The sequence below is a fragment of the Zootoca vivipara genome, chromosome 10 (assembly GCF_963506605.1).
Source record: "Zootoca vivipara chromosome 10, rZooViv1.1, whole genome shotgun sequence".
Lineage (NCBI taxonomy): Eukaryota > Metazoa > Chordata > Lepidosauria > Squamata > Lacertidae > Zootoca > Zootoca vivipara.
The window spans coordinates 28,689,798-28,709,599 of NC_083285.1; the positions used below are offsets into that span (position 1 = coordinate 28,689,798).

Below are 19,802 nucleotides of genomic sequence, written 5' to 3' on the forward strand. Positions count from 1 at the left end.
CAAGCCTAAAGCATTATTTCCTCAGCATGAAAAGAGCAAGGTAAACAGTGGGCATTATACTCTTTTGGAACAAATTAAATATGTCCATAACAACCCAGCAAAGAATGCAAATAGTGTTTTACCATATGTTTGAAAAATATTTGCTTATCAGTTGACTAAAACTATGCAGGCGTGGTATTCTTTGGTAAAGTACATAGATGACTGTTGGAACACACATTGAATGGGGCTGCCATCTTGCCTAAGATGAACTGTGGTTATTCAGGCAACTGCCATTTTAGAAATGAATGAAACTGCAAGTGTCCTGTTTACTCCAAGTTACTGAGGATTTTTCAGAAATTCCCCGTTTGATGAGAAATGTTTGCATTCTGTACAAGCACAACTGAATACCTGAAAACTACTTTGCAGTGGTGCATGTTTCTTCTGAAGGTCATTTGATCTATATCTGCTTGTGATAACTGGGACATCTGAGTCAGGTCCCCCCCCCAATAGATGTCACTTGCCATTTCTCTGTGGTTGATAAGTGTGTCTATCTAGGATTGGGGAGACGTGCGTTCAAATCCCCACCGAGTCATGAAACTCCCCTGGTGGCCTTTGGCCCGTTGCTTTTTCTCAGCCTAACCTACCTCGCAGGGTTGTTGTGAGGATAAAACTGGTGTAGGAGACAGATATATAAATATTCAATATAAATATATAATCTGGTACAGAACAAGAGATTCCTTCTTTTTTTCTTTCTTTTTTTGCTTGATTACTTCCCTTCAGAAGCCAAGAAATAGGCTAAAACGTCATCCAGTGCCAAACAATTGAAATGAATCAGGATTTGCAAGCTCAAATCGTCCTCCCTAACAGATTGAAATTGATGCACAACTTGCCCATCAGGTAGGAGTGTGTGTGTGTGTGCGTGTGCGTGTGCGTGTGTACACTTGATAATTAGCAAGTAGACTTTGTCTACTGTGGTTGTGTGTCCCCCCCCCCAATCAACTCTTAAGTTTTTTGACTGTGTGGGGGAAAACCTGCCTTACACTTGGGGAAGAGTAGATGTGGGAAACAAAACTATAGTCCTGCTTCTACAGTAAGGACATAATGTTGTCGATCTGGTCGCTATCACAACGGGATAAATATCTGAAACCGCTCCGTGATACTGTACCTCGAGATTAGTAACCCTACCCATTGCCCCCTTCTGGCTATGACTGCCACCAGATAGATCTTCCTGCGAATGCCTTGAACTTATATTTATATGTAATCAACAGGCTGCTTAAATAAAACGCTCTCTTGGGAACGGGGACTGAAGTGACGCTTCACACGTGTCTGATCTCCTGTTTCTTTAACAGCTGCAAGGTTGGTCAGAAGAGAAAAGCTGCACCTGCTGAATCCCCGCCACAAACGGAGCGGTTGAAGGTGAAATGCTGGGGGGGGGCGGGAATGGTGACAAGTTCCCGCTGACATTTGACGTGAGGGGCTTCAGTGGCGCGCGGGTATGTGTACGTCGAGGGGAAAACTACGGTCGTCCGGGGCTTTAGTTGCGTCAAGGACTATTCGCCTCGCAGCTCTGAGCCTGAGGCGCTGCCAAGCTGGCCTTTTCCCGTTTGGCACACCAAACAGCAGCAAGAAGAAGGGGCGGGAAGGGAACGAGCGGGGGGGGGAGCGCGGCGCGCGGCTAAACTCCCACTTGGTGATCGCGTCTGCTTGCCTTTGACCAGCTTCTGTTCCCGCCGAGCTCTGGCGAGAGAGCGCACAAGCCCCACCCTCCTCGCGAGCTTTCTGTCGCTCACGCAACCACGCCCCCCCCGCGCTCTCCAGCGCTGGCAGAAGCAGGGAGCGCAGCGGCAAGGCGACGTCGGGGCGACGTCAGCGGGCGCGCGCGGTTCAGACTCCAGCTCTTTAAAAACAGCGTGTAAATTGAGATGCTCCTACAAAGAGCGGCTCAGGCTTACGGGAGCAGCAGCCGCAGCCGCCGCAGTCACGGCCACCGCAGTCCCTCCAACTGCAGTTTAACGAGCTGCCGGCTATTCAAAGCGTCCCCTCTCTCGCCGAGTTTGAGGCTGTATATTCACAGAAGAGCGAGAGTCGCCTTCCCACATCAAAAGCCGAGCGCGCGCCTCTGAGCGTCTGCAGCGCCCAGTCGTGCAGCTGAGGAGGGAATGTCAGCGGCTCCGTCCGCTTCTAAGGAAAGGAGCTCCGCCGTTTTCGCCGCTCGCCCCCTCAGCGCTGCCTTGGCACCATGGACACCTCCTCTGCTCCCGCCGCCGCCCGCGCGCTGCTTCTCGTCCGCTTGCTGGGGCTCCTCGGCGCGGTGGTGCCGCTTGCCGGCGGAGGAAGCCCGTTCGGGAGGCGCCCGAGGAGCTGCCCGGCCGCTTGCCACTGCGAGGAGGACGGGATGCTAGTGAGAGCGGACTGCTCGGACCTGGGCCTGGCCGGCGTGCCCGCCAACCTCAGCGTCTTCACCTCTTACCTGTAAGTGGCTTTGGCGCGCTTTTTGCTGCTGCGGGGACGAAGAGGAGCCGGGGGGGGGCAGGGCGGCAGGGCAATGAGAAAGCCGCTACCTTAGCCGTTGGTGAGGCTAGGTATAGGGGGTGATGTTATGATTACGCCATCGGCGTGCTTTACGAAGAACAGGTAAGACAGGTCCTACCATACCTAGAGGGTTTACCATCTAAGACCCACTGAAGCCGTGCGAGGAGGGCTCTGTGATTCTATTTCAATTGCGCAGACTTTGGCTTAGTTAGAATAATAAGGTATAAGAACTAGGGGAGGGTCAAAAATCTCGTCGATCTCAGTCCTTTGCGCGATGGTCGCCAATGCCAGAGCAAAACCATGTTCTGCTGAGGACGTGATGTCCTGGATTAAGCAGGGGACAGCGGTATCCGAAACAAGCCATGCTGCTTAAAGCGATGGATATCTAGTAACCTAAGCAAAACGGAGGTGTGTCTACTGCTTTAGGTTTGTCAGAGCCTCCTTCTCAAAGGGAACTTTGTGAAAATAGTTTTTTTTTTTGTTTCCTGTGATCCTGTTCCACAGTTATGGTTGCTTTTTTATAATTAAAAAAATACAGATGAGCTGTTTTGAGAGGCTGTTGCATGAGCACTAAAAACAATTAAGGGCATTGTGGAGTTTGAGTTTGTTCTTTAGGAGCAGTGGAGTTTCACAAGAAAGAAGGTGTCCATCTCAATAGGGTTGTTAGCATATGGGTGTTGTGGGATCAGCGCTCCTCATGTATGCAATTCCTTGACAGCACCCTCAGGATGTCAATGGCATAAACTAGGCAATGGCATTTAACTAGGATTTAACCTTTCCAAGGAAAACCCAATAGATTTTACTGTTGCCAACAACCCATTTGCACTTTGTGGAACCCACCATGACATAACATGGAATCAGAAGGCAGTTCTTTAAAAGTGGGGATATCTGACAGCCTGGTGTCTGTCCACCACTCTGATTGCATCAGATATAACGGAAATGGGCAGCACTGTGAAATTCCCAAGCTTGAGGCACTCTGGTTTTAGAGAGATGTGGTGCCTGTTTCCCACCACCAATGGGCAACAAAAATCCAAATGCACCATGGAGCCTGACAGAGTCTTGAGAACCATCCTCAAGAGCTAAAAAATCTGATTCAGCATTGCAACCAGCATCATGAGCTATGACAAATATTTTTGTAAAAATACACACATCAGGATCCAGCATGATCCATGTCACTTTCAAATCTGTAGGCTACAATCACACCTTCTATTACATTCATCAGGGCTACTGCAAACTAAGTGAGCCGTGGTACTTGTTACAGCTCTCCAACATGTTTTACTTGGTACTCTTTGTTTGCATATTCTGAGCTGGAAGGTACCAGGGGATGCAGATGGTAGAGTTGTGAAATATGTTTAAGGCTGTAGTCCTATAGAAACATGCCTGGTATGGTTGAACTCAGTGGGTTACTTCTTAGCAGAGACAGTCAGGATTTACAGTGCCATGTAAGGTAAAGGTAAAGGACCCCTGGATGGTTAAGTCCAGTCAATGGCAACTATGGGGTGCCGTGCTCATCTTGCTTTTCAGGCTGAGGGAGCCAGTGCTTGGCCACAGACAACTTTCTGGGTCATGTGGCCAACATGACTAAACTGCTTCTGGTGCAGCAGAACACTGATGAGTGCCAGAGTGCACAGAAACACTGTTTACCTTCCAGCTGCAGCATTCCTATATATCTACTTTTGCTGGTGTGCTTTCAAACTGCTAGGTTGGCAGAAGCTGGGACAGAGCAACGGGAGCTCACCTCATCACACGGATTCGTACACCTTCTGATCGGCAAGCCCAAGAGGCTCAGTGCCGTGTGTGTGTGCTGTATGTTTATATTAGTATCTTGCTGTTCTATCAAAGTACATAGCAGATTTTATTTCTTTTTGTTTGGCACAAAGAGGTAATATGTGTATGTGTCATGTGGATTTATGGAGCCTGAGTAGAAAAAAAGTATGGTTGAGAATACGCTTTCAGATGATCAAAATTTATACATGAAAAGTTCTTTTATATAGGAATTAAGCTACAACTACAGCCTGCATGCTTTGTTTTATTGTTGTACATTCACTGAGAAGCTGCTGTCCAGGGCATTGCAATACAGGTGTACTGGATGATCTCACTTCACTCTACTATACCTTGAGGTGGCATAGAGACACCACTTCAAAGCCAAATCCATGCACACTTAGGGGATGTATGTATTTAGAACCATACTACAAGGGGCATCCTAGAAAAACAATCAATTTCTTGCCAAAGCACCAGTGTAGATGTTGCTTTACAGTGCAATCCTAATGAGTTCCATGGGGCTTACTCCCAGATAAGAGGTTATATAGGATTACGGCCTTAAACATATGTTTATTAGAAAGTAGGATATAAGCCATTTAAATACATTGTTCTCTCCGTTCAAAATAGGTACAAGGTACATATACAAGTATCTTGTATGATTTGATGGGCCACTGGCCTGATCCACCAGCCTCAACAACTTTTGGGGTGTCTTGGTTTTTACTCTTTGAAATATGGCAACCCTATATTATATTCTTTCGGTACTTATACCAATCCACTATATAATTATGATGCATTGTTTATAGAGTAGTTAAAAATGAAGCAAGAGCATAAACTTGGTTAGCACTGCTGGATGCTATCTTTACCTTCGCTTCCCAAGGCATGGCTTTGAAGTGCAGTATTTTATTTAATCTTTAACTGATCTCTGCCCAAGACCAGAGAGGTGCCCAAGAAGGCAGATCAATGCTCTCGCTTTGGATCTACTACTCAGTCTAGCCAAGGAAATTGTAGTCTCCATATCAGAGATAAGGAACCTTTGACTTGAGAGGTGGATGTGGCCGTTCAGGCATCTCTGTCCGGCTCTTGGGGTGTTTTCCAAGCTGTGCCCCCTGCCCAGGCCACACTGCACTCTGGCTCTGCTCAGATCCTTCTTGAGTGCCTCTGCTTGGCTGTAATATGTCCTTCAACTGTGGAAGTTGCTCTTGCTTGCTGGGATGGAGAGATGTGTTTTTGTGTGAAGAAATCTCTGACTTCTGCATTCAGTGTTCCACCCACTATAGGCATGTGACCTCCATAAGGTTTCTTATGAGGGTATGTGGACCTCAGGCTGGAAAAGGTCCCCCACCCCTGTCTATATGCCGCTTATCAAACCTGGTGATAAACTAGTGTGTTTTTACTTGATCTGACATTGGATTCCCACCCCTAATCTTCTCTGGTGTGGCTACTGGGTAGAAGGTCGAAGGCATTTGAACATGGTGGATATCTTTTTCTCTCTCAAGACAAAACAGATTTGGACACAGTAGAGTATGAGACTTTTATACTGGAGGCCCCCGTGATATGTGAAAACTGTTCTTCCAAACCAGGAGGTGATGCTACACCACTGTCTTGTGGATTTTAGGTCACATTTATATCCACCCAGTTTAATGCTTGAAAAGTGTGCAGGCTCCATTTGTACAGGTTTTGGCATTATACAATGGGCTAAAGGTTTATTGCTACGCTTTTAAAATAATTGTATGACTTTGAGAAAAGTACTACTTTTCATGAAAGTGAATAGACAAGACATCAATTTGTTGCTATTATCAGGACATCATGATAACCCTTTTTTTCTTTCTCAACTTCAACAATTGTTTGGAACATTTGCTTGGTAGTGAAATTTCTCCATTTAAAGCCAGTATCTTTTTACTTTACTATTGAGGTCAACTTCGTTATTCACAGAGCAAATAATGCTATTTCAACCCATTATAACAAATCTCCTTGCAGCCTTGCCTGAAACAGTGGTGGTGAATAACCTTTGCAGCCCTTTAGGCAAGGGGAGGCTTCAAGAGTCCTAACACATGTTAATGCTAAAGGAGATGGCGGGGCTAAGGTTGGACTATTTAAGCCTGCCTCTCCTCTCCTACAGCCTCTTCCATTCCTTGGCACCCACCCCTTGCTCTTTGTTCAGTATAGGCATTGCTAGTTGCCTTCCAGGACCAAGTAGGAATTTTTTGACTTTGCTGATTGATATTTTTTTTTGGCCTACACTGTACTGATTTGGTGGCTGGAGTTCTTAGCAGGTAGCAGCCATTGAATAGGTTAATTGGCCACATAGGCCAAAATACTTAAGGTTTGCTCAGCCTCCTTAGGCACCTTTAAGAGTAACAGATGTAGTCCTGAGATTTGTCTTTGAGGCTGTGGTTAGAGAACACCTTTGGGGCCAACCTATGAAGCAGGGCTGGCTTGACCACAGTTTGCCATATGCATTTAATATCCCACACCATTCTTCCCCACCGCTCGTCCATTTTAAATGAATAAATGTGGCCTATTTCACACAACCTTGTGTCTCGCCTCCTTATTTTCCACTGTTGGTGCAAATTAATGTTTCTAGCTGAATGTTTTGTTTGTTGTTAACCAAGTAAAGCTATTGCCTAAGAACTTCATTCTATGTAACAATTCCTCACTGGAAACAAGAGTTGCAAAATATATATCCAAGAATAAATTTGTTAGTTATTAAGTTGCCATAATACTGATTGCTTTGCTGAAACCAACAAACACAACTGCTCCTCTGGAAAATTTTGATGCTGTGCACCACAGGGACAGGCAGGAGGACACACTCAAAATGTGACATACCAGCCAAGTGGCAAAAGTATCTGCCTTCCTGAAAGCTGAGGATTCAGGTACAGTGGTACCTTGGTTCCCGAACAGCTTAATTGTCGAACAAACTGGCTCCTGAATTTCGCAAACCCAGAAGTAAGTAAGTGTTCCGTTTTGTAAATGTTTTTCGGAAGCCGAATGGCTGATGAGGTTTTTGCGGCTTCTGACTGGTGCAGGAAGCTTCTGCAGCCAATCGGAAGCCGTGCCTTGGTTTTTGAATGGTTACGGGAGTCAAATGGACTCCCGGAATGGATTACATTTGAGAACCAGGGTACCACTGTATTGCCTCAGACACCTGTCATCATCCTATCCAGCCTACAGATGAGACTTGATTGATAATGTATATAAAACACTGCTTTCTTTCATGTGCGGTAAAGGTAAAGGGACCCCTGACCATTAGGTCCAGTCGTGACCGACTCTTGGGTTGCGGCACTCATCTCGCTCTATTGGCCAAGGGACCAGTGTACAGCTTCCAGGTCATGTGGCCAGCATGACAAAGCCGCTTCTGGCGAGCCAGAGCAGCACACGGAAACACCGTTTACCTTCCCGCCAGAGCGGTACCTATTTATCTACTTGCACTTTGACGTGCTTTCGAACTACTAGGTGGGCAGGAGCTGGGACCAAGCAATGGGAGCTCACCCCGTCGCGGGGATTCGAACTGCCGACCTTCTGATCGGCAAGCCCTAGGCTCTGTGGTTTAACCCACAGTGCCACCCGCATCAGTAGTGTGGCTCAATTCAGACTACACGCCAAATCACAGTTAAAGAAGGTTTCCATCATGATTTTGTGGCTAACTGTGGTTGTGATTTCTAGCAACCCAGAAATAGTTTAGGGCTACTCTCATTTTGACTCAAGGGAATCACTGTTTTATAGTTCAAATTGGGGAAAATAAATACAGTAAATGGACAAAAGTACAAAGATTCACAAAATGTTTAGGGATATGTGTACCACTGCATCTCCCCAGAGAAAAAACCACTGGATCTATATAACAAAAGTTTGTTTTTGCTGTTGCCAATGCGCAGACTAATTTGAGCTATATGTCAAGGGCAGTAGAAAAGGGATACCAAGGTTTGTAATCAACTAAGTCCTGTTCAGAGTAGACCCACCGAAATAAATGAAACTAAGGACTCAGCTACATTAGTAAAAAAACACCAATGTTTTTTAATGTATTATAAACCTGCTACACCAGATAGCGCAGGACAGCAAAAAAAGTGCAATTTTTACATAGGTTTTTTTTCCTGTGTGTAGATCTACCTTGTTAGTCATAGCCATTTACTTCAATTTCTCTGCTCAGAGATGAATAACACGCAAACCATATAATTAAATATATACTGTATTTAATTATATATTGCTTATAGAAATATTTTTATTGTCAGACTGAACTTTCCTGAGGTGAATTTAAGTGCTGTTCTTAGGATGATAATATATATCCTTCTGGGGTGGGGGTGGGGAAACCCATATCCATACACCTTTCAGTCCTAAGCATAGCTGAAAGAAGCAAGTGTGATGGGAGATTTTACTTCTTCTCATTTTCGTTTAAACATTTATTCTTCTCTAAAAACTTTTTAAAAGGTACGGTTAAAAAGTATATTGTTATATGGGCCATTGAAAACAAAAATATAAAAAGTCAGTGAAAGAATAATGTTGTGTAATCTAAGGAAAATTCTGGCTGTGTGAAAAAAATATCAAAAAGGTGCAGTTAAGTGAGGAGTTTCTACATCTGATTAACATCTCTGTACATTCACTGTTTTGGTTAGTTTACAATTAATAAATCATGATAGATCAGATTTGTTTATTTGTAACTAGTCATCAGACCACCACACAACAAAAGTTTAATAGTATAAGGTAAGTAAATAAATCCACCTTATGTCATAAAGGTTTATGATATTCTTATTAATTAGAATGGCCCTGTATGGTAAGGTTATCTAGATCGTGGTGGCTAAGCTCAAGGATGCTAGCATTATAGAAATACATTTTAGTCAATTCTGTTTTCCTTGACACGTATAAATTGGCAAACTATGCTGCTTTTTAATACTGGGCCATTTTGTACTTAAATAAAGCACAATTAAACTATGTGTTGCATTCCCTGTTTGCTAAAACTATATGCATTGTCGGGGTTGTGTGACTTTAAGGGGAGAGACTGAAAAAGTCATTCCATAGCATACACGCGGTGCTCCTTTTTTTGTGGTGACTGCTCTGTGGAAATGATATGTAAACTGACAGGGTGGTGTGGTGGGGGAAGGAAACTCCCTTTAAACTAGTAAAATGCAAGGGTCTGGCAGAGTGAAGGCACCTTCAGTTTGGCTTAGTATCTGGAGTGCAGAGGACAATTGGCCTGACAGAGGGAGCCCGACTCCAGCTGTGAACGCGTGCATGAAGCTGACCTTCCCAGTCAACATGCCAGCTGAGATTAGACTTCCTTCATGTGTTCCCTTGTTAACTTGGCCTTTTTTTTCCCCAGTGGAGTTTGTCTTTCAAATGCTTACCATTAAAATCGCAACCCAGGTCTGGAGAAACTTGGAAAGCTTTCTTTTTATACTCTCGGCAGCCTCTGCCCATTATTGTTTAAAGACTGCAATTGTAATCATTTCCACCGAAATCAGTGGGATTTGTATCCAAGTGAATAGGAGGAGGGGTGTTAATTGTTTACAGGCATTTAAAATGCTGCAGCTAATGCCATTTATGTTTCCTTGTTGTTATTAATTTAAGGAATAGTATTATCGTGATTGCTGAGGTCTTGAGGCGAGTTCCATTGTTGCCGAACAGAGCAGAATTCTTTGGGTTTGGGATTATGGTACGGTAACTGAGAACGCTTGAGTTTGGACTACTGATCATGAAACAGATAAGGTCTGGGTGATTAACCCCCTTCAGTAACAATGCAGTGAACTTAAGTGGTAGAGGGTCTGGACCCCAATATGCATGTGTGCATACAGAAATTTCTCTTCATCTAGGCAAGCATGAGGCTTTATAATATTTAAAGCATACTTTCAAAATGGTCCAGAGTACTTTTAGACAGTGCAGAGCAGGGTCTTGGAAGTATGATTGTGGAAGTATGCATTGTGGAGGGGTACGTGGCCTGGGTACAGTTCAGAGGGCCGGACAGACAAACGTGCAGGGCCTCATCCATCCCTGGGCCCGAGATTTCATCACCCTAATTTATAGCAACCGTGGATGTTCGTGGCATGGCAGTTGAAGTCTGCAGGTATGTCTGAAGTTCACTGGGGATAAGCATTCTATGTTGACTTGGGACAGGCCTTTTTGTTAATTATACCCAGGGGTGAATAATTGCTGTGTTCCTCTGCTGAAAAGGACAAGACAAAGCTTTATGAGCTCTGTGTAAAACAAATGAAAAATCAAATATTGTACTTAATTATTCATTCATTTATTGTTTTCAAAGCCCAGCTGTTAGTCACCACCATATAAAGAGCAGTTTGTGTTGCCACAGCAACTGAAACATAAATGCTGTGGTTTTTATGTGTTTGGATCTGTGCAGTTCAGTATATGTGGAACTGCAACTAAAAACGGTCCAGAAACCTCAGTTAGTTTAGGACAGGGCATCAAGATAGTTAACCAGGACCAGACAAGTTGAGAGCTTTACCCCTGGTGGTGTTTTTCAAGCTGAGTTCAGAGTCATTACACAACTTTTTAAAATAGGGTTATAAGACCTATAACCCTATTTCAAAGCTGATGGAAATTTAAGTGTGAAGATACGGTACTGCTGTGAAATTATCTGGTCATAATGTTTTATAATTGTCTTTATTGTGTTTTAATATTGTAAGGTGACTCAAATGCATGAGAGACAAGATAGAATTATTTTAAATAAATAAATATGGATAGTTTGGGACTCCATTACTTATATTTCTTTTTAGTTATTTAACATTTATATGCAGCTTGATTGTAAACATAAGCTCTAAGTAGTCTACAAAAATAAAGCAAACATTAAAATCAATAGGAGGCAAATTTAAAAATTCATAATATAATTAAAATCAATAGTAATGCTAAAAACAGGCTATTTGTTATTTATTTATTAAATGTCTATACTGTACTTCTCTTAATCTGATGATCACAGGGTAGTTTACACTATAAAAACACAAAAAATAGCATAGTAACAAACAATAGTACCCCACCACACACACATAATCCATAGATTGTTTAATTAGCCAAAGGCTTGGGAGAAGAATAATGTTTTTGCCTGGTACCTAAAGATATGTAACAAAGATGCCAGGATTATTGTCAGCTTCTACATGTCTGCATAGGCTTGTCTGAATGAAAAGGGAGTTACAAACTGTAGGTACTTATATGCTAAAATGTTTGTACCTTTGGGGACTCAGCTACATTTACTAAAGAAAAAGCATTTTATATGCATTATAACACTGTGACACCAGGTGGCACTGTGGAGTTCCATTTTTTACCAACGTGTTTTCCCACTTTGAAGTTTACAACGCGTTTTTTGGTGTGTCTAGATCCAGCCTGGCTCCCTTCCAACTCTACAATTCTATGATTCTAAGTGCAGAGCAAATATTATGTGACACCTGGACAATGCCAGTTCCACAGACTGAAGCAGTCAAATGGGCATATATGGGGTAAAGGGATCTTGTAAGTTACTGGTCCCAAGCTGTTGAGGACTTTATATACCTTGAACTTGACCTAGTAACAAGTCAGCAACCAGTGCAGGTATCTGATCAGAGGTGTTAGATGCTGGACAGAGTCTCACTCCTCTCAGCAACCATGCTGCAGCATTCTGTACAAACTGTAATTTCCAGACCAAGCACAGGGGAAATCCCACACAGAACATATTTCAGTAATCCAGTCTTAAAGTTACCAATGCCTGAACTACTGTGGTCAAGCTCTCCTGGTCTAGGAACAGCCATAGTTGTTATATCAGCCTCGGCTGGTCAAAGGTGGTTCTAGGCACTGAGGCTACCTGGGTCTCCAGTGACAAGGATTCAGCTGCACTCCCAGACTGTGTACCTGCTCCTTCGTGGAGAGTGCAACCCCATTCAGGGCAGGCAGTTGACCAATTTTTCAGACACAGGTACCCTTCACCCACAGTACCTCTGTCTTACTACCAGTAGCTTATTTTCTCTCATCCATCCCACCAACTGCATCTAGGCCATAGCTGCCAAGTTATCCCTTTTTTAAAGGGATTTTCCCTTATGCTGAATAGGCTTTCTCGCGAGAAAAGGGAAAACTTGGCAGGTATGATCTAGGCTGTCGTTCAAAGCCCATACAGTAGCTCCTGACTCAGATGTTATGGAGAAACAGAGCTGAGTGTTGTTGGTGAATTGGTAGCACCTTACTCCCAAATGCATAAAGACTTCCAGAGGCTTCATATATATAGATATTTAAAAAGCATTGGGGATAAAATAGTATCCTGCAGCACCCCATAGCGGAATTGTCAGGGGGCCAAAAAGCACTCTGCCAATGCTACTGTCTGGATTCAGCCCTGTAGGTAGGACTGGAACCATAGGAAACAATTCCCAATGAAATATTTGAGCCCACCCCCTCACTTAATAGCATTGCCATTCAAATGGTATGTGTGCGGCACATCATGTGATCAATCATGCAGGCAGGGCTTACCTTCCCCCCCCCCCAATATTTTATTCAAGTTGGCACCCCTGGCTGTAACAGAGTGCCTCCAGTTCCCATCCACAGATTCTGTCCAGGAAGATACCATGGTATATGGTATCAAAAGCTACAGGGAGATCCAGAAGAAAGAGCAAGTTCACACTCTCCTTGTCCTAATCTCTTTAAAGATCATCCATCAGGTGACCGAGGATGACACAGTCTCATGGACCAGTCTTGGAATGAATCTATATAATCCATGTCATCAAAAAATGCTTATAGCTGCATCTCCATAACCCTTTCAACCACCTTCCCCAAGAAAGGGGATATTTGCAACTGATTGATAGTTATTCCTATTTTTGCTATCCACAATTGAATTGTGGATACATGAAGATTGAGATGCTCGGGACCTAAGTAACACGTAGCAGGCTGCTTGTTTGTTTCCTAAAGGGATTGATCACTTGCTGACTAACCATAAGAGTCCACCATCACAATAATAATGACTCAGAATAATGACCCCCCCCAGCCTATTTAGGGTTATGGTGGCACACTGAGGCTATGATTCTATATCTGCTTACCTGGGGAAAGGTCTCATTGAACTCGTTCATGTAACTGTTAAAACATAGTCTCGCTCTTGTGGCAGACCTAGATTTGGTTTATGACATAGAACTTGTGATACTCTTTCCACAAACATTTCATTTCTTATTTCCAAAGTGACCCCCCCCCTGCAAAAGTGAGCAGCTGAATGGGAACTCCTATCTGGCTCATAACAATTAGGCAAGTGAAATACCATGAAATACAGGAAATGTTAGTTGAAGCAGTTCTCCAGTTCTGTTTGCTTTAGAGAGGAAGTGTTTATGATTTTTTTCTTTTTTCTTTTTAAAGAAACTTGGTTAAACTACTTGGCTTGAAGCATTTGCATGTGGTCCCTTTGCTAGCAGCAGTTCCCAAGATCATGGTACATGAGTAACGGTAGCTTGGTTTTCTATTCTTAACACATTCAACCAAATATGTCCTGGCTTCTTCTTAAACTGATGAAGATTAAAGACTTAGAGCTCCAAAGTTCTTATTGTGTTAGCTCTGAAGTAATTGAATATATTCATTAAAAATAATAATGGGGGGGGGGGAACTATATGTATATAGATCAGGGATGATGAACCACCATAGATCTTGCCACCTACCCCACATCTGACATCTTATGTGATGTCAGGAGTGGGATAAGTATAGATAAAGCTTCCAAGGCACAATCAAGACCCTTAAAGTGCAAAGGATTTATATCATCAGCTATCAGAGGACAGGTGGTGACTTCAAGCCTGCTAGATCAGCTTCACTACCTAAGGTCGTGCAGGAAACAGAGCTTTGAGTCTCACCGCCTAGCAGTTTATGGGTGGCAACTTCACGCCCCACTTTTCCCTCTGTAAAGTATTTATCCCATCCATCAATAGCTTTGAAATGTAGGCAAACCTGTGCTGTGAAGAAACTGAGGCTGAGAGATAGTGACTTGCCCAGGGCCCCCCATGAGTTTGTGGTAGAGTATACAGTTTGAACCCACTTCTGCCATATGCTAATCCAGTAACTTACCTGGGGGACAACACTGAATTAGGATCTCATCACTCTGCCTTTTGAATCCATGGCAGCTGTGGTTTCTGTCCATATTTCCTTCTGCTATGTTGACATAGGCTGCACCACCATGGAATGAGTGTGTTGTTGTTGTTGTTTTGCATGCCAGTTCAAAAACTGAATCCAGCAGTTTCGTGATCAGATCAACTTCTGGTTGCACAACTAGAAGATGACCTGTCCTTGCTGAACTGCATATCTGTCACAGACCAAAAGTGTTTCGAAAGCTAGCCCTTGTTTCTGGACCAGCCTAATGGCTTGCTTTATTCTTCATTTTGTCACACTTTGTCTTCATTTTGTTTATCTTTCCCCATGTCTCCTAGAGGTACCCTTGCTTCTTTGTCATCTCACCTTACTAGATATAGCCACAGGATTTGCAACCAACCTGTTCAAATGATGTACTGGTCAACATGTTTCATAAAAGATTGTCAATTTTTATTTCCCAAAGCTACACTATGAATTTGTTTTTAACATTTCAAATGTAAATTAAATTAAATTGCTTTGCTTGCTTTATAGTTTAGACAACTCAATAGGTTGCCTTGGAAGTCCATTCAATCCATTAACATTAAATCAACAATTTGAGCGTCCTTCTGTCTTCCTCCAGCAGGATTAATGGATTTTGGCATGATTGGGACATCTAACAGTAAAAGCTCTTGCTGGGAGAGCTAGGAAGCTTGACTAATTCCCAGCAGTGCTGACTTCATAAAGTTTTATTTCAAGGTTTTAAGTTTGATGGAAGATTAAAGGTAATGACTTCATGCTGATATCTTTGAGTGTGGAATACATGAAAACCATTATCAAATCTGTAGTGCAAAAGCTGCCTTTCTAACTAGGAATACGAACAAGGAAGTTTTACATATTACTCTACCGCATAAGACTTTTTGTATTTATTTGAAGCGAAACTCTTGTCATCTGTTAAGCAGTATCTTTTCCAAATTTTTGAGTCATGCCTGATAGATAATGCCAGAAAGCCTGAGACTTAGTTTCAATACCTGGCAGAGAGAGAACTATGTTTCGTTAAAAACAGTTTATGTTTTAATAGAAGAACAGAAGAGCTGTTGATAATATTCTTGTAACAAGACCATCAATTTTCACCAGCAAATCAAACTCTTATTAAAGCTTCCTCTCTCCCACCCAGACTTTTCAGACTTGAGAATGAGTATTCAGGAAAGACAACAAAAAGTTGGAGGGAGATGGAAAAATATTTTCAGCCTGTCTGACAAGACTGCATAAAAAGCTTGCGATCAAAGCATATTAAGTACATGTTACTGATGTGACAAACAACATTTTTGTCCCTTTATTAGATTTATTTTTCTCTTCTGAAAACTGCAGTGACCAGTATATAAATTGTGAAAGAAGGCTGGCAGGGTAGTATTCTTTGATTCCTAATTAACACCTTCGGTCTCAAAAGAGAACTAACAGAAATACCATAAAATGTTACAGCTGCATTGTTATTCCGCTTGGTTGGTTTGTTAAAAGTCGGCTGGGCATTGGCAGCTGCAATAAAGGGAAAGCTCAATGGGTGTTTTGTATTGTGCCCACTGAAGTGAAAGAAGGCAACCATTTTATTTTCAAATGGGCAGCTGCATAGTGAAGTTTAAATGGATCTAAATACAAGATCTACTGTTAACATATAGTAATTGACAATAAATAAAGGAATAGCACAGCCAACTTCCATCTGTTTTGTCTATGCCACACAAATTTTAGGAAAAGTTTTCATGGAAAAACAAACACATTTGCAGAATTTTGTGAACAGAAAAAAAACGAGAGTACAACACATTTAATGTATTTTGCTATTTGTTGGAAGCCACCCAGAGTGGTGGGGGAAACCCGGCCAGATGGGTGGGGTATAAATAAATAAATAAATAAATAATAACAGGGTGAAACATTTAGAGTTAAAGCAGAACCACTATTTCAACCACTATTTCAAATACCACATTTATGGGATACACAATATCAGGACTCCAGTCACCCACTTTTATTTATTTTTAAATCATTTCCCCTCCTCAAGTGTATAAATTGAGACATCATTATCATTCCAGCCCTTCACATTCTTATTTTGCCATAGCAGTGAAATAAAGAAAACATTTAAACTCTGGTCAGATAAGATGCACACACATTTAGAAAATGCAATTAGGGAAATATGGAAATCTAGATGTTTCATCAAATGCTTGCTAAGGAGTTCTCTGTTCTTTTTGTGCACAATGACTGAACTAAAGAACTTCAGTTGCTGTGTAAGAACCATTGTTCCAGCCACAGCACTTATTAGAAACAGAGTCCAGACTGGCGTGGGAAATACCTATGAATTTGACATCACCCCTATTTTGGAGAGAAATTGAGTAGAATAGAATGTATAAGGAGATTTTACTGTTGCATTCTAATCAGCCATGATCTGTCTAATTTGTTTTGCTTCAGAAGATAAAACTAATATTCCTCTGGATAAAAGTATTCAGCAAGCCAATAGTATCATGTTGAATATGGAATGGAACAGCAGACACTGTAACTTTTGGGAGCATAGTACTGTATAACTTTTCAGATCATCAGAGAATACATTATTTCAAACTACGATGCTGACATAGGATAGGTTTTAACTAACGATTCTGTTTCAAATGGGGAAGAATAAGAATATGAAACTAAAACAAGACTTCAGTCGAGCAATTATCATCTGTATTACTGAATACAGGTTCTGCTATCTGTATCTAAATATTAAAAGTGTCTTGGTTGGAATATAACATTCTATTTTCCTAAGTTCCGTAAATTATTACCAATGATTGGAATATGGATAATGTGCTACTAGTCAGCCAAAGTTAGTATTTTATTTAACAAATACATTTGTTAATTTATACCATTTACTCATAATAATCAGATTTAAATTTTGTTATTTTAAAATATATATACACATGGAAATATGCTTAGTTTTTATTGCCTTATACAAATTGACTCAGCCTTTCTTGATGGTTCTTTCCTTCTGAGGTCATGCATCAAACTGAATAGTTCTAGGTTGTCAAGTACTTTGGGAACTTAATGACTGGAACTGCCTGGATTAGTTGCCTGCAGAGGTTTATGTACTGTAGTTTGTTTTATAGTTATCGACACCTGACATGAAAAAAGTGAAACATAAATATAGAAATGGAATAAGATACTTGTTCTTCTTCAGCCCATTAGCTTCCTCTTCTTTATTTCCCTGCTTCCCCTTTCTCTGTGATTCTGTTAACCTCCATTTACCAAGTCTCTGCTTTCCTCTGCCTCCTTGGAGGGGGATCTCGATCTTTCTCTGCTCAACTTTATCTGAGGAACTGGGCTGGCTCTCCAAGCAGCAGTTGTCCCTCAGGTGTCATGGCTTAAACTGTACAATTGTTAAGACAGATTAAAAAGACATTATTAAATTTTGAACAGTGCAAAATGTTACTAAAACCAGCATGAACCAACATGACCATGCCAGAAATCTAAACACAAACTCAGTCTAACCTTTAAAAGCAGCAATAAAAAGGTCTTTAAAGTCCACTTAAAGATGTTGAGCAGTGGAACCTTCACGTGGAACAGCGGGGCTAATTCTAAGGACATCTCAAATAGTGCCGCAAATCTTTCAATCTTGAAATATTTTCAGTTTATGTGATTTGGAGAGCAGGAAGAAGATGCTTCCAGCTATTTTAAAATGTCTTAATCTTTTGCCTCTTGCATCCTTTTTATGAAAGGAACAAAATGAATAAACAATGGAAGTCTATAAAACAAGGAAAAGACAAAACATACCGGTACTAAAACAATTTTTGCGAAGTTCTTTTTAATTGCATCAAATGCAACATCTAAGATGTTGGGACTCATCTGGGAACAATAAAAGAAATGTAAGTCAAACCATCCTATTTGTCCTTTATCAGCATCATTGCTGAATTGTACCTTTCATTTTTAAAATAGCAACATTTGTCAGTTTAAAGTTCTGGATTCAAACTGATTATACATAATAAAAAATAACAAGCCATGACAAATAGGCAAATAGATTTCGATAATTCACTAAAGAATGTCTCTACCAAGCCTTTGTGGCGTATGTCTTGTTTGCAAGACAAATGCAGAGTTGAAATAACAACCCATGAATACCACTGGTGAAATGGCTATGTACACAAGGTGAATGCTAAAGCTTTTCCTTCTGAATGGACCTTTTAATCTAGGCATTATCTAAACTCTGAAAAAGCCTTCAGTGGCCTTACATACAGATTAATGGGAAAAGCTGAGACCTGGAGTTGGGCTATTTGCAGAAAAAGTTTTAAAGATTTACTGATGGTTGACAAATGCCATTTAAGTTTCAAAGCCATCAATAACCTATTGAAAAAGATTTAAAGGGAAACCCTCCCACTATAGAAAGAGATCTGACTCTGAAATATCTCAGCAGAAGTTCCTTCTCATCCCCCCCACCCCAAGCTTTCCCTACATACCCTCCACTGACTTTCTTTGCTGTTTGGAACCCTTGAAACAAGTGGCCTTGGAAAAGAGGAGGTAAGGCCCCTCTTAGAGACATTTGTATATAACTGATTGTGCCAAACTGCTATTGTGCGGGCATGAGAATTAAACAGAACTGTTTCCAGAAAAGTCTCTGGGATCATGGACAGCCTTTCAATAGCCTTTCTGCTAATAGTTTTTTAATGTGGGAGATGGGAGTGGCGGAATAAATTTTGTCAAGAATTTTGTCAAATCTGAAACCTTGTCCAAAAACTTTATCCCAACCTGTGTAAAGTTTGAGAAGCTTGTTTTTCTTTTGACTTTCTTAACAACTAGTCAAACTCCAATTTATATGTATGTGGTGTATGCCCTTTGCAGATACATATATAACCCATACAAAGAAGTTGTTAACATTTTGGTGTAGAAAAGAGGAAGAAAAGCACTTACAAACCATTCATAAATTCATTTTTTAAAAAACAAAAAAAACTTTTGCTCTTGTGAGTTGTATGGAGAATAAAAAATATAATTAATTTAATAATATCTGGGGATATTGAGACAAGTATTAATTCACATTTCTGGTTATCTTTATTACAGTATGGCTAGGTTTCAGCATTGAAATAGCCTTGGTTGCTTTTATGGATGTGTTACACACAACCCCAGTCTCTAAGCAGTGAGAGGCTTCAGAGGTTCCTATATTGACCCAGGGCACTGGGGTCAAAGATAAATAAGCTTTAGTTGTGCGTGCGCGAGCACACACACACACACACACACACACACACACACACACATATATAACCTGAGCATAGGATGGAGGAGCTCACAGTTTTACCACTCCAACAGATCTTATTTCCCCATTCGGTTTCCAGGGGAACACCAAATCTAGTACATATCAAGACAAGTCACTGTCTCTCCAGCTTCCAGCCAAACTCTCACAACTTTCACATACGCCACCCCTCTAGGCCTGTTTCTAGGCCTGTTGTTCTCCATCCTAGATGACATGACAGCAGCCAGGTGAGGTAGGAAAAGGCCCATCATTTGTTTCTCCTATTCTCAATTTTCCCTTTTCC

The 19,802-nt window shown here is 41.5% G+C and overlaps 1 protein-coding gene across 1 annotated transcript in view; it reads left to right on the forward strand.

Annotated features, from left to right (window-relative positions):
- Window positions 1–1,830: 1,830 nt before the first annotated feature.
- Window positions 1,831–19,802, forward strand: part of LGR5 (leucine rich repeat containing G protein-coupled receptor 5) — a 67,553-nt gene continuing 49,581 nt past the window's right edge. The window contains exon 1 of the mRNA XM_035127534.2: window positions 1,831–2,451. Coding sequence (XP_034983425.2) covers window positions 2,219–2,451 — 233 coding nt within the window. The 5' untranslated portion in view covers window positions 1,831–2,218. The remainder of the gene's footprint in view (window positions 2,452–19,802) is intronic.